Source organism: Chlamydotis macqueenii, chromosome 3, assembly GCF_036417535.1.
Source record: "Chlamydotis macqueenii isolate bChlMac1 chromosome 3, bChlMac1.mat, whole genome shotgun sequence".
NCBI lineage: Eukaryota > Metazoa > Chordata > Aves > Otidiformes > Otididae > Chlamydotis > Chlamydotis macqueenii.
Window position 1 is genome coordinate 50,915,783 of NC_141558.1, and position 24,003 is coordinate 50,939,785.

At 42.2% G+C, this 24,003-nt stretch overlaps 1 protein-coding gene across 3 annotated transcripts in view; it reads right to left on the bottom strand.

Annotated features, from left to right (window-relative positions):
* Positions 1-24,003, bottom strand: part of FYN (FYN proto-oncogene, Src family tyrosine kinase) — a 77,629-nt gene that overhangs the window by 31,285 nt on the left and 22,341 nt on the right. For 2 of the 3 annotated variants that reach the window (XM_010118130.2, XM_086743462.1), the window contains exons 2-6: positions 21,975-22,109; positions 7,674-7,931; positions 6,975-7,071; positions 3,619-3,717; positions 2,435-2,538 (exon numbers count right to left, since the gene is read on the bottom strand). In XM_010118130.2, coding sequence (XP_010116432.1) covers positions 2,435-2,538; positions 3,619-3,717; positions 6,975-7,071; positions 7,674-7,920 — 547 coding nt within the window. In that variant the 5' untranslated portion in view covers positions 7,921-7,931; positions 21,975-22,109. The remainder of the gene's footprint in view (positions 1-2,434; positions 2,539-3,618; positions 3,718-6,974; positions 7,072-7,673; positions 7,932-21,974; positions 22,110-24,003) is intronic. The other variant, XM_010118129.2, reaches the window with a different exon arrangement.

Sequence of the window (24,003 nt, forward strand, 5' to 3'; positions counted from 1 at the left end):
TTTATACTATTCATTATTATCTGATGATAAATTCAAATATGAGAGATACACATAATAAAAATTTGGAAGGAAATACAACATTACAATATATCACACTAATGATTTTTTTAAAAAACCAAACCTAAAACCAGACAGCCTTGGAGGGTGGAGATTGAAACCAGGTGAGGGATTATACAGACAAGAGCTGATGAAGTACCTGCGTAGTCAGGCACTGAAAAAATGAAAAGCCAGCTCCATATGATTTATTTTGGAAGGAAGAAGAGAAGGTAACCATGATCAAGGGAGGTTAAATTCATGCTGAAGTCATCCATGATGATACTTTTAACATGATCCTGATTAATTTTTTTTAGATTTTTATTATTTAAAGCAGAAGGGACGATTCTAGGTCACAAAACAATTCCTGCCTCAAGCCCAAGACGACTAGCTGGAGCAAGGCACTTTGAGAACACTTATGGGAGAATGCACCATTCAAGCCCTCCCAGCTGACTTTTTTTCTCTCTCATGAACAACAAGTTCCCTCTGTTTTCTTCTAACAACATACTGAAACACCACAACGATGAGAAAGGAAATAGGCATTTTTGACAAAAACCATGCATGTTTGTTTTTTTTCCAATGGCTTTGATGCAAACTTAGCCTGAAGATGTAGAAAGCCTTAAGTTCAAATGTGGAGAAATTAAGCTTGTTGCTGTAAGTCTATCCATGATGGATTACTCCATTTCCCCAATGCTTTTGTGTCTCGCAAGAAGATCTAGAAAAAAGCCCTGACTTAGCTAAGTGAACAGCCCTGCAAAACATATGCCCTATCACTGTATAAAAATGGTCAAAACAGACTACACTGATAATGTGGGTCAGAGAAATGGTGTGGTGCTTCTTTTGAGGATCCACGCATGCCTATAAGAGTGAGTTTTTAAACTCAGCCCAGAGTGGAATGAATTTCTGCTTCTCACACACATCTCAACAACTGTTGGTGAAAACAAAGAGGTGGAGGCTATTTGCAGAAAAAGAGCAAGTCAGAGCCTGTCTTGCTCCCGGTAAGAATGCCTCACTGCTACATACGACACAGTGAAGCTGTGGGGTGACAAGATGGGAAATTATCTGTCTGAAACAACAGCATATCTATTCAGCTTTTGCATCATAAACAGTCTTCAGAACTACGGGCAGTGAAGGAAGAATCCAGTGACCGCAGGAGTAAAAAATGTAAAACTTACAATTTTAGATGACAGAATACAGTATCTGAAGATAGGGAGTGGGAAGGAGTGCTTCTCTTCTTTAAGCCCCATTACCAGTCATGACTCCAACTGCTTTGCATGCTAACTCTAGCTGATGGAGTGTACTCTGATCAAAGCACTGACAAGTCAGTGCTTTAATTACATGAACCATCATTAGACTTCAGAACTTACATGGAATTAATTCTAGTGACTTATGCTTCTCACAGCTATTGTTTTGGATTGCTGGTTAATTGAGAAATGGCCAGGTTTGTTTGCAGTTTTTGTCCTCAACAGTTTTATGAGTTAGAGAGGTCTTTTCATACATGTGGAACTTTGAAGAAGATGTTGACAGGCCTCATGAACAAAATGTAAAAGCAAAGATAGCACCCACCAAGAAAACTGGAATTCCTCCAATATTTTTAGAGGGAAGGAGGAGAATACATTTGACTTCAACAGAATGGTTATAGTTAAATACTTTATGAATATATTAATTAGAATATATTCAAGTATTTTCACTGTTAATCTATGAATTTAAAACTGCTACATCTTTTTCTTTTTTTTTTTTTTTTCCCCAGAGATCCAGCTTTTCAAAGAGGTAAGGAAAAAAAGTCCTCTAATCTTCCTGAAATAACAAGAAGTAAAACTCCCCTAATCTTCCTGAAATAACAAGAAGTACCTCCCTCCCCCCAAAAATCTTATCTTAATATCTTCCAGGAAAGAGGGTTGAAATATTCTGCTTGTTCAGAAGTAAGCAGTAATTTTCACCAAACTAGACTGGAGATTCCCAGCACCTGTTCAAGGTAAGGTAGCCGGCTGTGCCTGGACCCGAATATGGACACCAGGAGGTCTGCCTCCTGTAGCCCCATAGCTGCCATTCTGAGGGGCCACTCTCCACCCAACTCCATTGCAATAGTAGTATCCTCTACACATGCATTGAAAGAGACAGTGTGATGCCCAAGAGTGTGACAGCAGAGCACAGCACCCTGCCTGTGCAGAACTTGCATTGCAGATATGAGTTGAGCGTGGCATGGCTTGCACTTGGGTTTTTCTCTGCTTGAACAGTCACTCAAAGACCTGGGATGTCTAGACATCTAATTCCCTAGCATGCATATATGGAAGGTGACACTTATCTCTACCTTCATACCACTGAAAACAGTATTTCACAAACTTAGCGCATTTCTCAAATATCTTCTCATTCATAATCAGAATAGCTTTGGCCAGCCTACCTTTGGTAGTTTCACTTTCCCGGATCAGGAAGGTACCTCTGGGGTTTCCAAATGACAACAGCTGCCTCTCAGCATCTTTTCGGCCAAGTTTGCCAAAGTACCACCTTAGAGAAACATCAGAAATAGTAAAACAAATGCTATACAGGATTCCTAGGTAGTGTCATGGAACTCAGACATGGAGGATTACTTGCAGAAACTATGGTTACTGAAGAATATTTAACCATTTTTGTCATACTCTGTCTCTTTTATTGTGGTGGGAAGCTAATGTGACAAACTGTGCAGTAGATGTTGCATACCTCATGCAGCAGCACTTTGCATTAAGCCTGTAACCAGTAGATGCTGAGAATGCTTGTTTGGTGTCTTATGACAAAGGCCAGACTTTGACAAACAGAAAGCAAGACTTGGCAGGTGGAAGGGATAGATGAGGAAAAGGGCAGAAAAATGCGCTGTTGCCAAAGAGCAGTATTTTTACAGATGTTGCTATAAAGTACATATTTGACTTACACAGTGATGTATTAGTACCCAATATTTTTGTTGTAGCACAGCTACAAAACCTCAGCAGAAGGACCAGATGCAACCACTTTACTGTGGTTCTATGATTCTATGAGGCTTTCAGGCTTCTTCCTTCCTGCAGCAATTTTTTTTTTTTTTCTTTTACAATCAACCCAGTACAACCTGAAGTACAGATGACTGTAGTGCCTGCTCAGCTATAGGCTCTTGCAGTCTATCTTCTATACTGGAAATAATTTCAATTTTTCATATAGGTACGTCCTCATTATGCTGCCTGCTGTATGCATTGTAGGCATCCTACCTATTCATAGGTATTTGTTGATACAATGTGCCCTCTTCAATAGACAATTTGCACACTAATTGACTCCAAGTATTTTTACAAGTTGGTTCGGGAAAAGCAAGGGCACTCTTCGCTTAAAGCTTGAAAATGGTCGACACTCAAAGGAAGCAGACCTGTGTTCCTTTAGGATTTATTCCTTTGTTTTGACATTGAAAAAGCACTGAGTTTGTACTTCTTTCATTGCTAATTACCTAATTATTTATCAGTGCAGTTAAGAACCGAAATAAAAATAATTTAAGTCATTTGAAAAATCACTGCAATCAGTCAAAACCAACTCCTCAAATCTCTTTCAAATACAGCACTAATGGGTCTTTATAATGAAAAGAAAACATACTCCTCTGCTTGGATGGAATCGACTGGAGCCACATAATTACTGGGAATGTAACCAGTTCCGCCTGTTGCCAAGGACCGGGCCTCCCACCAGTCTCCTTCCCTGCAGAAGAAGAGGTAAGGAAGAGAAATAAGAGTGAGACACAGCCGTAAAGACAATGATCCGACTTTGCTAACAGCACCCGCAGCTGCATGGCATAAGAATCTGCAGCAACTCATCTATTTATCACCGGGTGCTTCTGAGAGAGCTGTTTGCATCTAAACCCAAGCTGTTTACATCTAATAGCTGTATTTCTTTACACCTATTATTATTTCAGTGGTAATTAGTAATGCAGCCTTTCAAAAGTAGCATAATGGCATAAACAGGCACAACAACCCAGTGAAATCAGATTTGGTGAGGGCTGGATTTGGAACAGAATACTGAAAACTGTCTCCATAGCAATTACTCTTAAACAGAGCCTTGAGAGAGCTTATAGAAAAATTGCCAAACTGAACACTGTCAGATCCACTGCTAATTTTGAACTTCTATGGGGATAATTCATCTGGAACTCAAAGGCATCAAAAAGGCATCTCTCAACACGGAGTTGTAGATAGCTCTCCAGGATCACACTTTGTTGCCTGGATTCCATCTCTTGGTCACCAAGAGGAGGTATCTGAAGTAGCAAAGGACTTAGCTGCACTTTCAAATGCTTACAAAACCCCATTCTTCTACAACATTTAAATATGAAGAGGACCATCTTATGGCAGTGGTCCGCAGGCTGAGCATCAATTTTTGTTGTACACATGTGTGTACATTGTACTGCCCTTCAGACAATGAACGTTCCAGTAGCATGCGCAGCTTTAGGGGAAGTTTATTTCTCAGCTTTTTACAGGATGCAACGATTTGGGATTTAGCAATTTGTATTACACTCTCAGCACCCGATTCACAGATGTTTAACTCCTACTGCTACTAATAAGCATTCTCTTTTCTATTTCTGCACTGCTTAGAAACTCTTTCTCAGCTCCCCTCTCTGTAGAACAGAGATTTTTTCACTCAAGAAAACACTATTATCAAACGCGGCTAGAGAATTCAGCCTCTTCTGTGTGCAAGCAGTTACAGAAAACACATCCTGTTGCTGTAGAATATTTCTGAGAGATTATGCCATGCTGTGATTGATAAATTGCACCACTACATTTCTTTTCCTTACTGCACAGAAAGTCCACTAGATGGAGGTATTTTATCATATCTAGGGAGGGAAAAAAGCAATCCCACAGGTGATCACATCAGAAACAATCCCCTCTGCTTTGACAGAGAAGCTTAAATCTCTCAAAGCACTGCCAGAAAGGACGAAAAATGCAGGCTTTTTTTTCACAGCTCTTAATTTTAGACACCCAGCTGAGTTAGGAGGAGGCCAGTCAATGGGGCTAGCCGGGGTATGTGAGAGTGGCGGTGGGGATGCAGGGGATGGCCGAGTCTTTCTGAGCCCTGAAGTAAGGCTCTGCTCTGAACCACCCCTGCAGGTACCTCTTTCCCTCAGGCTGCCTTTGGTATCATTTCTGACTTCAAACCACAGAGATACCCTCTGTATGCCATTTCAGATATTGCTGTCCTGAGCTTTGAATCCAAAGCACAAATCAAATTTCATTTGTTGAGAAGTAAAAAATCATAGAATCATGGAATCTTCAAGGTTGGAAAAGACCTCCAAGATCATCAAGTCCAACCATCAACATAACATCACACCAAAATAATCCAAAACCCCTCCAAAAATTCCAGACAAACTAGTTTTGTGCACATATATGCCTTCTGGTTGCAAGCAGGATTGGCAGACTCTTAAAAAAAATGGGCTTCCTTCATATCATTTCTGATATAAGTGAAGGGAGGAAGCGTTCTCACAGAAAAGCTGCTTTCTGAAGATTCCCAGCCTGGCTGTCAGTGCTCCAGGAGTGTGGTTAGGGTGGCATTTATAAGCAGAGCTGACTACGATGGGAACTGAGCTTCTATAATCCTACAACAGAATCAGTGGATGCTTGGGTTTTTTTTTTCTCTTAGAAAACCTTCCTCCAGGCAGTAATTACCTGTCTCAAAATGCATGTACTGCAACCACCCACACATGGGGGAATCTCTCCGTCCCACCAACTCCAACTACGATTGCTCTGCAAGTCCTGGTGAGCACCCCCTGATTTCAACTGGCATGTCTATGGAATTTCTAATGTGTGGAATTTCTTCTTGTTTCAAGTTATGGCATAGTTTGTGCAAGGTTAGGAAAGCAGCAGGCAACGTGAACAAAAATGGATGATAGGCTAAAAACCGTTTTTTTTCCCAAGTGCTAATTTAGAAGTAGAGAGGTTTTTAAACTGCTGCTCGCTCTACAAGTCATAACTGAAGTTTCTATGCTTTCATCTACATCAAAGCTCCTCAGCTTCACGGCTTCATGAAATATTCCACAGAATTACCTGATTTTTTTTTTAAACTTTAACGCACATTGAGCCAACTCCAGCCCTGGAGTTGTTCTAATAAAAATAACAGGACTTGCACCAGGAATGAATTTGCCTCACTGTCACATAGTGTAAGAAAAAAAAAGATGACAGCAATATCACAAAGCCTCTAGAAAGCGACATACTTGGTTGTTAACCCATTTTTACCTCTATGTGATAGCAATACTGAACATAACACAGAGCCTTCAACTTTATGTTTTTAGCCAAGAATTACAAGATCTTCAGATATAGGTCAGTAGCACAGTAAGTTTTAGATGTTATTTTAAATTGCTAAGGCATTTTTTTCTCTGGGCAGTTCAGAAAATTAATTTTAAGTTGATGATATCCAGGATGGAAGTGTGGTTTTCATGCCAAATGCAACTGTAAAATGGTGCACTCTCACTTAACAGAACTTCCTAGCATGTTCTGACTGTAACACCTACCTTTAAAAGTTTTTAAAAAATGCTTTCAAACTTGACATGCAAGTCTGGGTAACGTCTCTTTTGTGAATCAGTTTTTAGCTCGTTTCTGTGTAGATCCTTGCAGCAGATTGCAAAAAGTGTTAGTACATGCCTTGCAGAATTTCTGTGACTACTGGTAAAGTACAGAGCTGGTACTCTCAGTTCTGAATGTGAGTTTACTGTGAAATGTAAGCAGTGAATCACACAATCTAAGGCTTACTTTTGAAGTAAAGCTGCCTGTGGTTGGAAGTTTTTTTTTTCAATAATAAAGTACTTTGCAAAAGTGCACTACATGCAAAGATAAGTAAGTAAGCATAGAGTAAAATCCCTACATATGCAGAATATCCAATATTAGATTTTACTAATAACATAAGCAGACAAATATAATTGTCAACATTTTAAGTTTAAAAATATTAACAAGCATATTCCCAAGCCTAAAACTTACGAGCTGTTAAGTATTTGAAATTTCTCTCCTTTGCGAAAAGTCAAGTCATCTTCTGTTCTTGCTTCATAGTCATAAAGCGCCACAAAAAGAGTTACACCTAAAGATGAAGACAGGTGAGTTATGCTCCATCACAAAAAACAGCAGAGAAAGGAACCTCAAGAGCCGAGGTGGCTAAGCCAAATGTAAGCTACTCTGGTTGCTGAGGAGTAAAATAACCTGAAGCCTCCTACTTTTTGGACAACCATTCTAATCCCTCTACTTTTACGCAGCCAGCAGGCACACCACCTCCTTTACTCTGTACCATCATCAGTACTCTTGTGGTTTGGTACCCACACACAGTGTAGGATCCCAAGCGAAGAAAGAGAGTTTGAAGAGAGAGTTCAGACACAGCTGTGCCAAGTATTTCCTGTTAACTACTTGAGGTGGCTCAGACCATACTTACCATCCCCTGCTAGAGGGACGAGGCAGTCAGTCAGCTGAATTGGACATGTATATGTAATTTCTCATCCCCCAAGTGAACTAGCACCTGCAAGTTAGCAAAGGGAGGGCTGAAGACCCAGCTCCACTCCTCCTTCAATTCCTTGAACTATTTCCTGAAATAACTCTTCCCAAAAGCAGCATGCTGAGACAGTCGTGCCTCTGCTGTAATGATGTGATTGACACTCAGTAAGAGCACTGAAAGAAGACTTTGAAACTCACCTGTTCCTCCTCTTGTACGCAGCGTCCCTGTATGAGAGGAGGAATTGACTCCACCAAACACTGTCAGTCCTTGGCCTCCTGTGGCATGGAAGTTGTTGTAGTTTGGGATCGAAGTCACACTAAAGTTAGGATAGTGCTGCGGAGTGGGATCTGTCCCATAGCGGTAGCCTGAGCTTTGAGTTAAACTGCCATCCCTCTCATCAGTCAGTTTTGTTGCTTCTTTATCCTTACATTGCACACAGCCCATTATCTAAAATCCTAGGAGAGGAAGAAAAGGAGAGGTGTTCATATGCTGACGGTCACCAGATCTCCCTCAAACCCACAGATGAAGAGGATCAAACCAAGCTCACCACTAAAAATTTAAATACTTTGAAAAAAAACCCCAGTGGTTTGAATATAAACAGCAGGGAAAAGCACACACAAAATGTTCCTCACAGTGGATTCCCATCAAGGTCTGGGTCCTGCCTGCTTTTATGGTCACGGCAGCTCTCTGTCCAGCCCTGGCCAGGCAATGGCCTGCACAGGGGTGACGAGAGGATGGAAACCCTCTCATTCACCCTTCGCCAGGGGAGCACGACTGGCAGGTAAAGGACACAAAAAATGCAGCTTGAGGTGTTCAGGTCTGTCCCCCAAAACACAGAGCGAGGCGCTTAGCTCATGTTTGGCCTCACTAACTACACGAGAGCTGACTTCACCTAAAGGCAACACAGCTCCTGCCATTGCTGGAGCGCTGCGTGACAGGTAGAAAAGCAGACACAATGCACCAACAGTTAGCACAGCGCAGGAAAGTAGAAGGGAGCTCATCAGATGGCACAGTGAAAAAAAAAAAAAAAAAAGCAGCACCCTTTTATACGGTACCAAACAGAAGGGTAAAACCTGCTGGTAGCGGATGGTGGGGCAGCTAAAGGGATACAGGAGTCACAGAGGAATTAACACATCAAATGCCGAGCGTCTCCAACTCCAGATCCTGGACAGGAGGAAGCTGAGAGGGTACAGCTCAGAAAAGGTTGCGCTAAGTTTTTTAATTCTTGTAACCTCTTGTTTAGCACCCTCATGGGGCACTAGCAGGGCCTGAGTTAATCTCTCTTAATTTTAGGTGCCTACCTCTTTCTAGGTGGAGGGAGACAGAAGGTGATTGGCCTCATGACAGCCCTCTGACATTAGTCCTGCTACCTGGTACTGCTTTTCATCTGTCAGCTCTAACATCTTATAATCCATGTGCTGGTGTTACCAAACTCTTTATTATTGACCTAAGCTGAATCTAGACACAAACCTTGCATTTCTGACACTGGGTATGATGAATCTAGGGAATCAGATACTGGATGCACCCTTGATCTGAACTGGTATGGTGACTCTTACATGTAACCTGGCACATAAACAATATACTCTAAACATTGGGGTTGCAAGCAGAGCAGTAACAACAGAAAAATCTTTGAAAAAATTAGAATTACTGGACATACTTTGTCCAGAGTATAGAAACAGACAGGGAGAAAATGCATAGAACATAAAAAAAAAAAGTATAGTGAAGAACTTTTTTTTTTCGTATTTCTTTTCACATTTTAGCCAATATCTGTCACTTAGGGTAAATAAAAAGCCTAGCCTTTTTCAAATACCCTCATTTTTCTGTAGCCGCCAGACTGGCTATTTTGTATGCCTTACCGCAACATCAACACAGGAAATTGGTTTTGACAAACTCATGGAATTTGGAAAAAGTACATTTCTCCATTGCCAATGCTTGAAAAATTATGCAGTGGCTCCCTGCTTGTCTGGGACAGTCCACAGTCTGTATACCTGCTTCCTAAATCTAACTCGTCTAATTAAAAAAAAACTAAACCTGTTGAAGTGTATTTTTTGCTATTTGAAGATACTTCCAGTTATTCTACAAGCCTTTTCAGAAAAACAAGCACCATTTTAATGTACTTCCCTGAGCTGTATTGTCTGCAGTTAGCAGAGGTCTCTCGTCTCTTGCTCTTGCTTTAAATTTAAAGGTGCCCTTTTTGCATTTCTCTTTTCCTTTGAAGATGCCACATTCACCTAGCAGACTTCCCTCACCAAAATGTTTACGTTTCTTCACACGAACAGAAACAAGGATTCTTGACTCTGCACTTGCTGCAACGGGTGGCATGAGCTGGGATCCCTCAGGAAACTAAAGTGACAACAGGTTGAGGGAAAGGGGTTTGCAGTCTGGAGGCTGCAAAACACAGTGCTGCTGCTGTGACAGTTGTGCCAGACTCCAGCCTCTGCTTGCTCTGGTAGCTGGGTCAGTGCTGGAGGTGCAGGGTACCGTGTCAGGAGATTGTGGCTGTCCATCCCTGGGACAGGCAGTGACTCCAGGTGAGCCCGCAGGGACTGTGACAGGTGCAGAGGTGCCTCGGCTAGCTTTGTATCAGCTGTGAAAAATTCTTTGCACAGATATCTCTGCTGCTTTTACCTGTTTCAATAGCAGGATACTCTGGCTGTGGAGCCCCTCTGTTTGGAGATGTCACTGAGAAGTGAAGTTCTCCCAGCTGCTCCCCATGGGCAATGCCAGGGAGTGAAGCAGGATGATGAGGAGGGCGAGGGCAGAGCCCAAGGGGCTTTGGGTAGGAGAGATGAGTCCAGGACTCATGCTGGAACACACGGTTATTCACTTCAAAACAGTTAAGTGATATGCAGGCTTTACTATTTAAGAAGAATCTCAGCAGTCTTTTTGTTGGCTTGCAACCTTACCTCCTCGTGAAACTCTACCATCTCCTCCCTTTCCCTTTCCAGCTCTGTTTCTCCTCTTATTTATTCCCCATGTGTTTTCATGGGAAAAAAAACAGAAAAGAAAAATGAAAGAATGAAAGAAAAAAAGAGATGGGAAACATGAAATCTGGGAGAGCGGTGAGAGGAAAGGGATTTTTCTTGTTGCTCATTTGCAAGCATTCAGCTGAGCAGGGAAAATAATCTCCACTGAAATCTGGGAAGATTTCACATACCAAGTTACAAGTGCTGACGAGACAGCTCTACACACTTCATTTACACATTCTAGTCACTTGATGAGGGAAAAAGTTAAAACTACAAATCAGCCACAAAAATAAAATTGTTCAAAGTATTAATTCTGAAAAAAGTGAATAAACCAGGGGATGGTATACATACGTACTGGTAGTTTCAGAAAAATAATGGTCTGTGGTTTTCTTTTCAGTAGGAATGATATGAACAGAAAACCAGTGCATTATCAGTTTCTTGATTTTTGTTTGGTTTTTGCTGCCTTTATCTTTTTGCTGGCAATGGAAGTGCATAGGGAAGGAGAATTTGACGCAAAGTGAACGACTGATAAAAAGGGCTTTTTCTTTCACTTGCCCTTTCCCACTTCGTCACAGTGTCTAGACAATCTGAGTATAAAGACTGCTTGGTTGTAGCCTCTTGTAAAATGTGACAGAGGGTGTGACATGCATGCATCTTTTCAAGCCAAGTCCCTGAAAGTTGTCTGTTCCTGGCTCAAAGAAACCAGCATCACGGGGAGCTGGTGAAATGTGAGAGAATACATGTATGTGTGTACACGCCTCAAGTGATTTCAGCTAACTCAGGGGTTTCGCAGACAATAAATATAACCTCCATTCAGCATTGGCCTTTGTGTCAATGAATGGATTCCAAAAACTAATCTCCTTCAGCATCACAGAGAAGGCTTTTAATATTCAAAAGTCTCATCTTCCTGCATGTCAGCAATTGGAGCTGTGGAAGGCTGGAGTTATTCAGCCAGCTCTGAGATCACCAAACAAAATCTGGAGCTGTTTTACACCAAATTCTCTAGAGACAAGCACACAACGTTGTTCATCCAACATGCTGCACAACTTATGGGAAAGGAACAAGGTTTTATTCCATTTCCCTTAGGAAAGGCAGCATTTCTCAGACATGTGAGTTATGGGTCACGCAGCATTATCATAATTTGACACTGGTGTTGTTAAAAGGTATGTAACTGGCCTAATTGAAATGAACTTTCCTAATGCAAGCAACTGGAATTTGTTTATTGTAAAGTTGTGTTTTTATGGGCAATAAAAAACATGTGTTTTCATGAAAACATAAACCATTTACATGGGTTTTGAGACTTCCTTAGAGACAAATGAAAATAACCATTATGTTGTCTCTTTTCTTGTCCTTGCTATATCTTGGACTCCAACATTTACATTGCAAGCAATCCAGTATCAGCCTAACCAGAACGGTAGTTTCCTCCCATATGCTGGAAACGTTATTTGACAAAGATATAAAAATAATTATATCATCATTAATTATTTATATAGTCATAGCATCTTAATTACTTTTGGTAAGGAAATAGATGAAGGCTAAGGAGATGTTATTAACACTATTATTATTATCGTAAATCACCCGCCTTCAGTTTTTCTGTTGGTTCTCGCTACAAAATGGAAGCCAAGACTGAAAGATCTGCCAAAGCCAGACATCCATTCTATTAACAGAAACAAAAGCAGTCCTCTGTTAGCTAATCAAAGCCTAAGAAAAGTCCAGGAATATAACAAAAAAGTCAATTTTCATACTTCTATTTTAAAAATAAAAGTTCTAACCCATGATACTGGAAAAGCAAAAATTGTTGATAAGCCTTTGCTTAGTCTAGCTTCTGCAGTTGTAAGCCCTCAGGAAAAGACGGATGGGAGGAAGCCTGGTTCATTCTTTCAGAGCATCAGAAGTTTTTCCATAAGATTTTGGAACTTGCAGCTGAAACTCTGAATCCTCTTCAGAACCTGCTTTTTGAGTGTTGTAGGAGGGAGTGGGTTCTTAAAATGTTTGAGAGGGGTAGAGGAAGATGCAGGGAAACACCTGTTCTGCACCCTCTTATCCGTGCCATGGCCTCTGTCCTCCAATCCCTTGTGTAGGAAAGGAGATCGCTACAGGAGAGGGCTCCAACCTGCTGAAGAGACATGGAGTGGGTTTAGACCCAGCAGGGTCCATTCTCCTTCCTTTTGGTTTTCTCTGGAATGATTTTTTGGGGTATATTTTTAGAACTTCTTCCAGTGAAAGACATGAAAGGGAAAGGCTGGATGACTGGTAACTGACAAATGTCTTTTTCTGACCAAATCTTACAAATCTTGTCCGGAAAGCACCAGCAGGAAAGCTGAGTTATGAAACAGTTATGTTAAAAGAGAATCAGAAGAACAAAATCTTTGGCTTTTATTCAGTCTCTGTGGTGAATGTGCTTGTTAATCAAATCAAGGGTTGCATCCAGCATGGCTGTGAAAAATGTATCCTCTAAGGGACACCTTCCTGGTGTTTTATGTTTTGCTTAAAGCACCACAGAAGTATCAGTCTGTGACATCAAATAAGCTGAAGTTCATCAGCTACAGTAGGATTTAATATTCAAATTGCAACATTCTGAGTTACTGTGAAGATGCAAGAAGGACAAAAAAGGTTTTCCAAGAATAAGAACTATAAGAGACTAGTTAAAAGAGACTAGTTTTCTGTGGAATGCCTCCTGCAGGCTGGATAGGGAGAATAATCAACACAGAAATTTACCCTGAAGTTGAAACATCTTACTTTCCATGCCACCATTAGCAGCTCCCTAGAGAGAAACTGATGGGGTACATATTTTGAAACACAAGCCTGAGACACATTAAAAAAATCCAATTTTCAGAAAAGTCTTGCTGACCCACTTCGACTACTACAAGTTATTAGGAAGACATTCCAAGCTGGGCAACAAACAGGCACTTAAAACTAGTCCTTTGCAGGTCAGGAATTCTCGTGCTGTCTGCTTGCTCTTTAACTTATGTCTCTGCTGACGGGAACATTTTGGATTTCCAGAATTCATTCTGTGTCACTTTCAAGCCCACAGATGCAATAAAACACCAACACTTGCTGCATTATTTTTGTCTATATCTGTTAACTCTGGCACCTTTTAGAGGACTGCCTTCATTCCAGCTTGGCCAGTGATTCCACAATTTTTAGGAACGATAAAGCAGGTCAGAAAGATACAACAAATGCTTCACAATAATTAGTACTGCTGGGTGTTATTCATTATTTTTCAGGCTTGTGGGTTACTATATATACACATATAATTTTTATAGTAATGGCCTGATATAGAAAGAATAAAATTTTACTGCAACGTGATAGATCTGGTTCATGCTTAAAAGCGGCTGGGGACTGGGGATTTGTGCAGAATGTCTGCAAACCCACATGTACACCACACCTGTCATATTGCATTAAAAAATGTAAACCAGAGAAGACACAGTACTAGCACTGGATGTCCTGTGACTATTAAAGATATGCAAAAAATCTCACATACACAATGTGGTTGGTATTGCTGAACAGAAGGCCATAAACACCAGGACAAAACTTCAAGTCAAGGATCGGGATAAATGACTGTATTGAAACAGTGTCTTCATGAGAAAAACAGCACTGAAAAAGGCCTGGGCTGCATTAACTGGATTTTTGAAGAGAGTCCTTCAACACTTTACCCCTGGGCTCTGCTTTAGTGGGCTGAGCAGAAAAATCTCAGCAGTCGACTTGCTCGTTTTTCTGCAGCAGTCAAAAATCAGGCCAGTGCCCGGTGTCAGTGGACAACCATGGCCGGAGGAGCAGGAAGAGCAGTCTTACATGAACTCCTGCTGCCACACTGCTCTGGCAAATGCCTTTGACAGTGCTGGAGTGCTCTTAGTATTGTTCCTTGCCAGCATAAAGTTGCTTTGGAAGTCATCTACAATGGCATCAGAAGGGATTCAGGAAAATGAGCGGCTCCTGCTGCCATGAGAAGAGCAGAGCCTGCAAGAAGCTTTGAACTGCCATATTCTGTCCTGCTGTTCTTTCCCAGTCACTGAGCGACTGGGGACACGGCCCTAGAAACAACAGCTTCCCGACACTACAGACAATGTTTAAGCCATAACACGTGTCTGCAAAGTATAGCACCGTGCTTGCCTTCCCTCTTTTACCCCTCTGGGACCTCAACTAAGAGTCAGTTATGAAAGATGAATATTTGGGCTTCCTCTTGCCCATTTAACCTCAGCCAGCCTCGGAGGCCAGGACCGGTGAAGTGAAGGTGCTTGTTGAAGGATTTCACTGAACTACAACCAGACCCTTGGTTTCTGACAGAGGTTGTGAGTACAGCTGTCCATGGGGCAGGGTGGGTGGTCGCTGGATGCCAGGAAGAAAGAGCAACGAATGTCCTAACAAACAGGTCCATCATCTTGCTGGTGGGTATGGTCAGTCTAGACAATCTGTTTATTATTGATGTATCTATACAATCTGTTCATTACAAGCTAGAGAGGAAAAAGGAGGCTAGTGGTCCAGTTGGGCAGGAGGGACAATAACAGTGTTCACGTGTGGTGCTTGTTTGATGGACAGTTGTAGAGGTGGGACTGGCTGGTAACTGGCTGGTGAGGGGGTCACCTGTCAAGAAGATGCATTAGCACAATGCAGCTGTTTGAGTAGCTGTAATTAAAAGCTCCCCAATGCAACTGGTGAAAGAAGAGGAGACAAACCCTCCAAACTGCCCACAAAAGGACACGTTGCCACCCTTTCTGTTTTCTGTAGCTTCTTTGCCAGCTTAGTCTGTGAATGTTACGGCCTCTTCTTTTTCAAAAAACAGTAAATTATTTTCCACTCTCCATGATACACCCCTTTCAGCAAAACCAAACCAGAACAAAACACAAGAAGTGATTAAAGCAGAGGCTCACCCTGCAATCTCTTAAAGTAACAGTAACCGAGTTATGCCTCCTACAGTCTCAGGCTTTTACTACTTTAAAAAAAAGGGGCCCTAGAAAAAAGCAGCGCAGGAAGATCAGTTCTGAGGAGAGGTTTTTTTTTTTTTTCCCATCAACATCCAACCTTCATTTGTAATCTAAAAGAAACAAGTTTACTCATCGCTAACTTGAGGAGGAAGGCCTGGAGGTTTTATGTTCACACACCGAAGAGCAAGTCAGACTCAAACCTTTGCTTAAGATGTCTGTCTTCTTTTTTTTTTCCTTAAAATGAGTTAAAGGAACCTTTGAAATTAACAGTTAAAGACAGCAGCTACACACAGTAAACACACTCCTTACTCTACAGTTAAACCCCCAAAGGATGGGTCTATCCTTGGTTCTGAGTAACGTACGAGAACACCATGTAAATTCAATCGCACGATTTCAAGCTCCTTCATCAGGCTGCTTGTGGTAGCTCTATTCACCAGCAGAGAGAAGTGGGTGGATGCTCTGCATAAGCATTTTTAGCTAATGTGCCTAAATTTTAAAGTGCCTTTTAAGTATATAAATCATAAAACCAGTATCAAGAGAACAACTGCCAGAATCATTTCATCTTGGAAAGAGAAGAAGTGAAACAGTGTCTCCACTGATTTCCTCTTTCTTTTCCCCCATTAAGAGAACAGAAAGATGATTGCAGGTTGATTCACGCTGTTCTGATTTTTTTTTCTTTCAATTCTTATTTTTAGAATCTACCCGGGATTAATGGGTGTTCATCTGATCCGCAGTATGGGAGCGGCACAGAGCAGAATGTAAAATGTGAATCGGGATGAGCAGGGAAGAAAGGGGGAAAGGGAAAGGGAGTGGTATTGAAGTTCTGCCTGTTTGCTTCTTTAGAATATGTAAGAAGCACGGAGAAAGATTTTCTCTCAAAAAACCCCATTGCTCCCTCTCCACCCCCTTTTGTCTACGCACAAATGAAACTAACCTCTTCTCCGCTTTGTCTGATTTCTGTTTTGTAACTGAAGCACTTGGAGGATGTGGCAGCAAGGAAATTAGAGCAAGCTGAGTCTCAAATCAGAAGGTGATTTACTTTGAGACCATTCCAGACACCGTTCCCTCACGAAAGGGCTCTTGTTTCACGTAGGTTGCTACTGCTAATATTTCAGAAGTGTTATTTAAATTCCTTATTTGTCCAGTTACATTGGGGGAAAAAAATACTCTCCTCCCTAAGGAGGAGCAAAAACCTGCCTGTGGCCAGCTCACTAAGAAATCCTCAGTCTTTTCACCATCACCGCAGCTGGCTTCAGCTACAACAGCAAAGATGCTTACAGATAGATACCCCAGACAAGGTGGCAACCACACGGTGACAAAGGCGAGTAAGCAACCAGAGTGCTGAAGGTCCTGACTACACCAGTAATGGGAAGACACGAAATCCCTGCCTACACTTACACAGTGCTACTTGTGAGACCCATTTTCTCAAACCCAGCTGCTGCCACGGTGGTTTCAGTGTGTGACAGCTTAGGTAAGTGCGCCAGGTCTGGATGGGGTTAAGTTTCTCCATAGCAGCTCGAACCCTGATGTGCTTTAGATTTGTGACCAAAGCAGGGCTGGTAACACACCCATGTTTTAGTGATTGCTGAACAGTGCTTGCACAGCGTCAAGACCTTCCTTGTTTCTCAGTCTGTCCCTGCAGTGAGTAGGCTGGGGGTGGGCGAGAGGTTGGGAGGGGACACAGCTGGGAAAGCTGATCCCAGCGGACCAGAGGGAAACGCCACACCATATGATGTCGTGCTTAGCAAAAAAATATGAGTTTTTTGAAAGTAGCCATTGCTCAGAGACTGGCTGAGCACTGGTCTGCTGGTGGGAGGTGGTGAGTGAGTGCCTTTGCATCACTTGTTTTCTTTTTATTCCCTCTGTTTATTAAACTGTTTTTATCTCAAACCACGAGTTCTCTTGCTTTTGTCCTTCTGATTCTCTCCTCTATCCTGCTGGGGGACAGTGAGCGAGCAACTGGGTGGGGAGCCTAGCAGCTGGCCGGGGTCAACCCACCACAGTGAGTAATATGTAAGTGATATTCTCAGTCCACAAAACAACTTCAGAGGCACACAGGTTAAGCCATAGGCAAGAACTGAGATACTGCCTGGAGATGAATTGGTCAGGATTACAAAGATGACACATTACCATCTAGTCCATTTTTAGCAGAGATTTTGAAATGTGGAAAACAAGAGTGGGAGGCTGAGATAGTAATGAAAAACACCCTGAACAACGAAATGTGGAAGGAGACAGGCCTTAACTTGCATTCTCTCTTACAGAAGAGTGGCAGCCTTGATGCATACAGTTCTCTGCTGTCCAACCACAAGGCCATCAAGACCAGAGATTCTCAACTCAGTTTTGTCAAGCACCCTACAAACTGCAGCTCCCCATATTCTACAATCCTTTGTTGCTGCAGGCTGCATCTGTGCCACCAGAGATGTCTTCTAGGAAGTCTCCTTCCTTTCGACCACACACAGTGCTTAGTGCCAAAAAGCTGGGAAATGCCCCTAGAAATAGAGATAACCTACACAAACCTATATGGGACAACTGGCAGAATAGGAAATGAGTAACAGAAGAGGAATCAAGGCAGAATCCACAAGAACAGGAGGAAAAAGAGAAGCTCTGTCTCATTCTCTGGCTTCTGCTGAGGACCAGTGACCCACAGCAAAGTCCCTCTGCCTCTAAAGGTGGATCAACACCGCTCAGTTCAGAGTGGACCCAGCAGTATCATAAAGTCCAGTGAGGTTGCCTACATCCCACTACTACCTCAGGGAGCTCTAGGATCACTACTGAAACTGATATGCATGGATCTATACTCCAAAAGGTCTGCTCCTCTCTGTATCTCTCTGCCTTTCCTTCTTTCTGTCTCCCTCTCCCTTTGTCTCTTGAAAAGACACCAGCATTCACCCAACCATGCCTTCTCTCCCCGATGTATTGTCTTCTTTGTCTTTGCATCCATGTACATGGTTGTAGGACTGATACTGCTCAGGGAATGATCTGCAAGGGATGCTCATGTGTGGTGACTCTAAGCTACAGGTTCAGAACCTGGTCCTTTAGCTTAAAGCTACTGCAATCTCCTCAGTGCAGAGTCCTTCATGGCCTAAGCAGAAATTCACATTGAAATAATGGACTAAGAAGCTGTGGATATTTAAGTTAGGTATTGGGGAAGAAAATCCTTTCTATTGGCAAGGACAGCAAAACAATCTGGAACAGATTGCCTAAGGTGATGTGAAGACTAGACAAGTATCTGCCTGGCACGGTACTGCCTCTGGTCAGGAGGATGGGCGAGTCTCTTTCAGTTCAATTTTCTATTACTCAGTGAGTGACAAAAACAGCAGATGCAAACACTTTTTAATAGCCTCTCCCCTCAAGGCAGACAAAGTGTGATTTCTTTATTTCTCTCGTTCCCTCTTTCATTTTTTCTCAAGGTTCATATGCTCTGAAGAAGAATCTGGCCTGTGAATGAAGGTACATTTGCAGAGCTCTAAAAACACACCTGAAGATCCTGTTAGTCCATAGAAGAGAGTGTGGATGTTTGCCCAAGTGGACATCTGCTCAATCTAGCATGCAGGATTATCTACAGTGGTGTTTCCTTGACCTGTGATCCAGGGAGCATCAGGGTCCATAAATCACCAGGTGGTCCACAAGCACATAGCACACGCATGACCAAGCAAATACGCACGCACTGGACACTGTGCCAGCATTTTCCTGGTGGTGCTTGAGCTCCCCCTCACACTGCCTGCACGCCCTCCCTGGTTTGACTAATTCTCTGAGCATGAGCAGTTGAAAAGCACTGACGCAAAGTGTCCTAAGGATGGTTCCAACCATCCTCATCAGCAGGATGGAAAGAGCAGTGTATGAGGAGGAGGCATACAACAGAAGCTTCTCTGGTTTCTTTGCATTTAAGACACAACAGGGAAATGCAGGACTGGATGATAATCTGGAGACAGGCAGGGTTTCACTGGACGTGACCAGTTTGTAATACACCTCATGGACTACACAGCTGTTGACAATTCAGGAGATCTGAGGATTCTGTTTGGATTTCCTCTCTGTCCCAGCACAGAAAGACAAAAAACTGAAGACTACTGAAGTTAACAGCTAGGTGAATGGCACAGGGGACAGATGCCAGATCTGTGGATCGTGTTGTAAAGAGAAAGTGACCTCTTATTAGGGAAAGGATGCACATTCTGTAAGGCAGGCTGGCTAGGCCAGTCTGATTAAATAAGCAAGTGAAGGCGCATTCAGCACAAAAAGATTCTATCAAGCACAACATTATCCAAAGCAGAGATTTTATTGAACTTTTTCAGTTGCCCATAAGCTAATTACAAGCATCTGAAAAACTGGAAAAACTCTCTGCCCTCAGAGTAGCAATGGAAATAACACTCCTGAAAACTAATAGCTAGATTTGGATTATTAGAATATTAAAAGAAATAGTTGTAACCAATTTAAGAAGGTCAAACGGAAGAGAGAAATTGACAGGCCCTATATGTCACAAACGATGTCTGTTTGAGTGACTGACAACTTAGAAGTAAGTAATCTTGGGTATTTACGAATGAAGATACACCCAAGGTGGACTATGAGTTGGTGTCTGTTACAGACCACTGGAATCACTGCAGAGCACAGAATCATGGGCTTCTTCAATACCTATATACAAGTATAAAAAAAAAACCTCTTGTGTTATTTCTGCTGGACACCTTATGTCACTAGCACTAAAACATGCCTCTGCTTTCCCAAAGGCTATGAATGACAAGTTACTAACTCCTAATTTAAAGGAAAGATCAGCCTTCCTAACCCTGTGAACTAAAGCTCTTGCTGACTAGCTAGATTAGTCATGTACAATATAGGCCTTGCAGCATCAAAGGGAATGGAGAATTGAGTAGCAGTTCACAGCACGATGACCACAACGTGAAGAGCTTGAGGACAAAGCTGAACTCCACCACTGCACGCAGCCAAAGCCCACAGGGGTCACCCTACCACACCAGGTGCAGCAGGACCTCTTGACCTGCTCCCTGCCCAGCCAGAGACAGCAGATGACGGCAGGAGCTGCCGTGCCGGCACAGGCACAGCTTACCACTGGTCGTATGATGCAGCTACACCTGAACTGCCTGTGAGTCACATGTGGTTTAGCAGAGAAGCCAGACAATCTCTGCTCTAGGCTTAGCCTCAGTGGGGAGGAAATGGTCACAAACCAGAAGGTTACTGGCTGTTTAGACTGAAAAGGACCAACACTTTCTGTGCAAATAACTAACATTACCTGCGATCAAATCCAGGATCATAAAATTTTATGCAATATATGAACATGTGCTCTTCATATATACAGAAATTAAAATCACAGTGCATGCTTTCTGAGAGGCAATTTCACAAAAATATAGCGAACGGGAGTCAAATCAGGCCGAAGACAGAACATATAGAAAGTTGCTGACATCTGCGAATGGTTTAAGACATTTCCTAAATGCCTACAATGTTATGACCATGAAAAGAAGACTAGGCCAGACAAAAATAACACACAACAAAAAAAACCCCAACAGCTGGGTTTACCAGGGAAGTGAAATAACATATAAAAGTTATATACAAAACCAACACATGAAAGGGGAAAGTGGAAAACATAATAATGAGTAAAAAAAGCTAAAATAAAGATTACACAGAGGTAAAAGGCTGGGTGATCTGTTTATGATGATGATGAAATAACTTCCCACCACAACAGCCCCTGGAGAAGGGACATTAAGCGGCAGATAGACAATTGTAGGTGTCTCAGACTAGTTGCTAGAAATAAACTTGTCTCAGAAGGTTTTAGAGAGCCAGCCTGGGAGCTGCTACTGCTGCACCTACAGCAGCTCTGAGCCTCTGGGGAAGGATGAGGGGCAGGAGGAAGGCCGCTGTTTAAGAAGGGTAAAAAGTAAATACAGTCCAGTTAGCTGAGTTTCCAGTATTTTGCATAGGACAGAACAATCAACATAGGACTCAATTAATAAGATCTTTAAAAAGAGCTCTATAATTAAAGTCAAGCAACTTGGTTTAAGGAAAACAGATCCTGTCAAACTAATCTGATGTAATTTGTTGAAAAAATTACAGGATCACTTGACAAAGGTAACGTTATTGATAGTATTACAAGTCTAAGTAATTTGACCTGTTCTGTAGAACCTTTATCAAGAAACTGAATACTTTGAAGCTTGCATGGAGTGTCTCCATAAGTACACAGAGAGCAGGACTCCATAGGTGGAGAGCACTCTACGAGGTCAGGCAAAAATCCCAAATGTATTTTATACTGAAGTCACTTCTGAGTCCAGTCATATTAAATGTATTAAAAAGTTGATAAATGAAGGAAGTCAAAGTGTAACTGTAAATGGGGAACTACTTATTAGCAAACAGATGAGTTCCTATTGGGTTCCCACATGTATTGGTGATCATCCCTTTATTACTTAATAGCCTTACTGGTAACCTGAATTAAAGTTATGGTTATTATGGTTAGATGTGAGACTGGGGACAGCAAAAAACAACCAACCAAAGGACAAGCCTGACATAGAGCAACTGAGGTCTGTAGAAAGATGGGAGAAATCAGTTTAGGTGTTAATATGGCCACGTGCAGAATCCTCTTATTAGAAAAAAGAACATAGGCCGTACTTACAGGATGAGAGGGAGAGAGAGGACTCTATCCTCCAAAGCAGACACTGAATATGAGACCAGGGGTCCTGGGAGGCAATCAGCTCGACATGAATTCCCCACGCAAGGCTGTGGCCAAAAGGGCTAATGTGAGCCTCAGCTGTACAAACAAATGAAAATCAAAAGATGAGTAGGTAGGTTACAGTGATACTGTATTTGGCTCTCGTTCCTCTGCTCCCTGAATAATGTATCAGGTTCTGCTGCTCCATTTTTCAAATAAAGTGTTGGAAAAATTGTAAAAGTGTTCAGGAGAGAGAGATTAAAGAACTGAAAACACTGTGCAGCAGAAGGTTTTGCTATAAACAAAAAGCTTAAAGGGAATTTTGTTATTTTGTTCACAGTACAGGAGTATTCTCATGGGGAATAAATTGGTAACAGCGGGCTCTAATCTAGCAAAGGTACAAAATGCAGTGGAACTGGAAACTAATCCAATCCAGACTGTGAACAGGCAGTTTTGTTTTGCCTTTTCAGCAATGTACTGTTATGGGCAATTAACCAGTAATTAACCCTTTACACCACAGGTTGTGATATACGGTCCATCTCCGCAAAGTTGTGAAAATAACTGTGCTGGATTTAAGAAGGATGCGCACCCATGCAGCTTGAGCTATTAGGCATGAAGAAGGAGCTCCCGCAGGTGAGATCTACGGCCTGCATAAAGCTGGAGGTCAGGTGAGCGGTCACTGCATCAGACAGCGCTTCGTTTTTCCATTAAGAAACAGTCCCTCTCCTCTCAGGGTAGTAATCTCAGTAGCCTTCCTGCTCCTGGCCCACAAAATATCTCCAGGGGAAATCCCAACCTTATGGGGCTGAGGTGCCATCTGAGTACAGATGACACCCAACTGTTTGTCTTCTGCAGGACCTGCAGGCAGCCATCTCTGATATCCCAGCACCTGGCTCCACACAAAACGTCACTGCACAAAGCTCCTCACACTGAGAGGCCAAGGAAACAACTTTTAGGAAACACTGAGGGAGTACCTGTGACTCCCTGCTTCAGCAATTCAGTTCATGTGCTCCCTGCTACTGGGATCTCATCCCAGAGATCTGCCTGGGATCCCATTACAGGATCCTCCAGCCACAGAAGGTGACCTCAGAGAATTCGGCTGAGGGAAGGAGTCCTCCATACCTCACAGATATTTCCTCTCCCAACTTCACACTTTCTGCATGAACTGATGGACTAGCTACCTTGTTCAGGAAAACAAGTGAGTGGACACGAGCAGCGTGAACCTCGTAAGAACCACGTGCACAACGGAGGGGCCCTGGCTACTGAATTTGCTTCATCCCACAGCCTGCCAATATGTAAGTTTGGTGGTTTTTAAGGACTCAGTGCAAGCTCTTGCCCGTGGTGTCTGTCTTAACCTGGGCCCTTGGCCACAAAGTATTAATTCTGTCAATGTGCAGGAGTGGGAAAGGCTGGGGAGTGTTTGATTTGTGCCAGTTGCTGGCATCAGCTCATTTTAAGCTTCTGGAATAAACCCACTTATGACTGAATGCTGCAGTGTAAATTCTACAAATAAAATGGATAAAATAATCTCAATTATTTGAGCTCAGCATTGGTTCACATATGCCGCTTCAGTGATTTAGAAGGAATTATTTAATACAAACATCTAAGTATATTTAATTATGATTCTACAGATATTTTTCTGTTCAATAGGTGTGAAAAAAACACATTTTTCAAACTTTCTGTCACTTTCAGTAAGTGATGCTTGCTAAAACACAACATACATAGCATAGTAAAATCTCAGTGCTATGTTACAAATATAAAAGAAACATCCCATCTTAAGTAAACTACTGTAGTACAAAACTTCTGCAGAGTGAACTAGAGCATGAAAGCTTGTGAAAATTTAGGGAGGAAAAAGGCCTGTCCAAGTGTGGTGTGTATAAATATTTATGTGCACATGCATTCACACACACCCCACCACCTGGTCTCTGCTATACCTAGTATTCCTATCAAGAGTTCTCAAGACTCAAAACAGTGATTGGCAACTCTTTAGTCT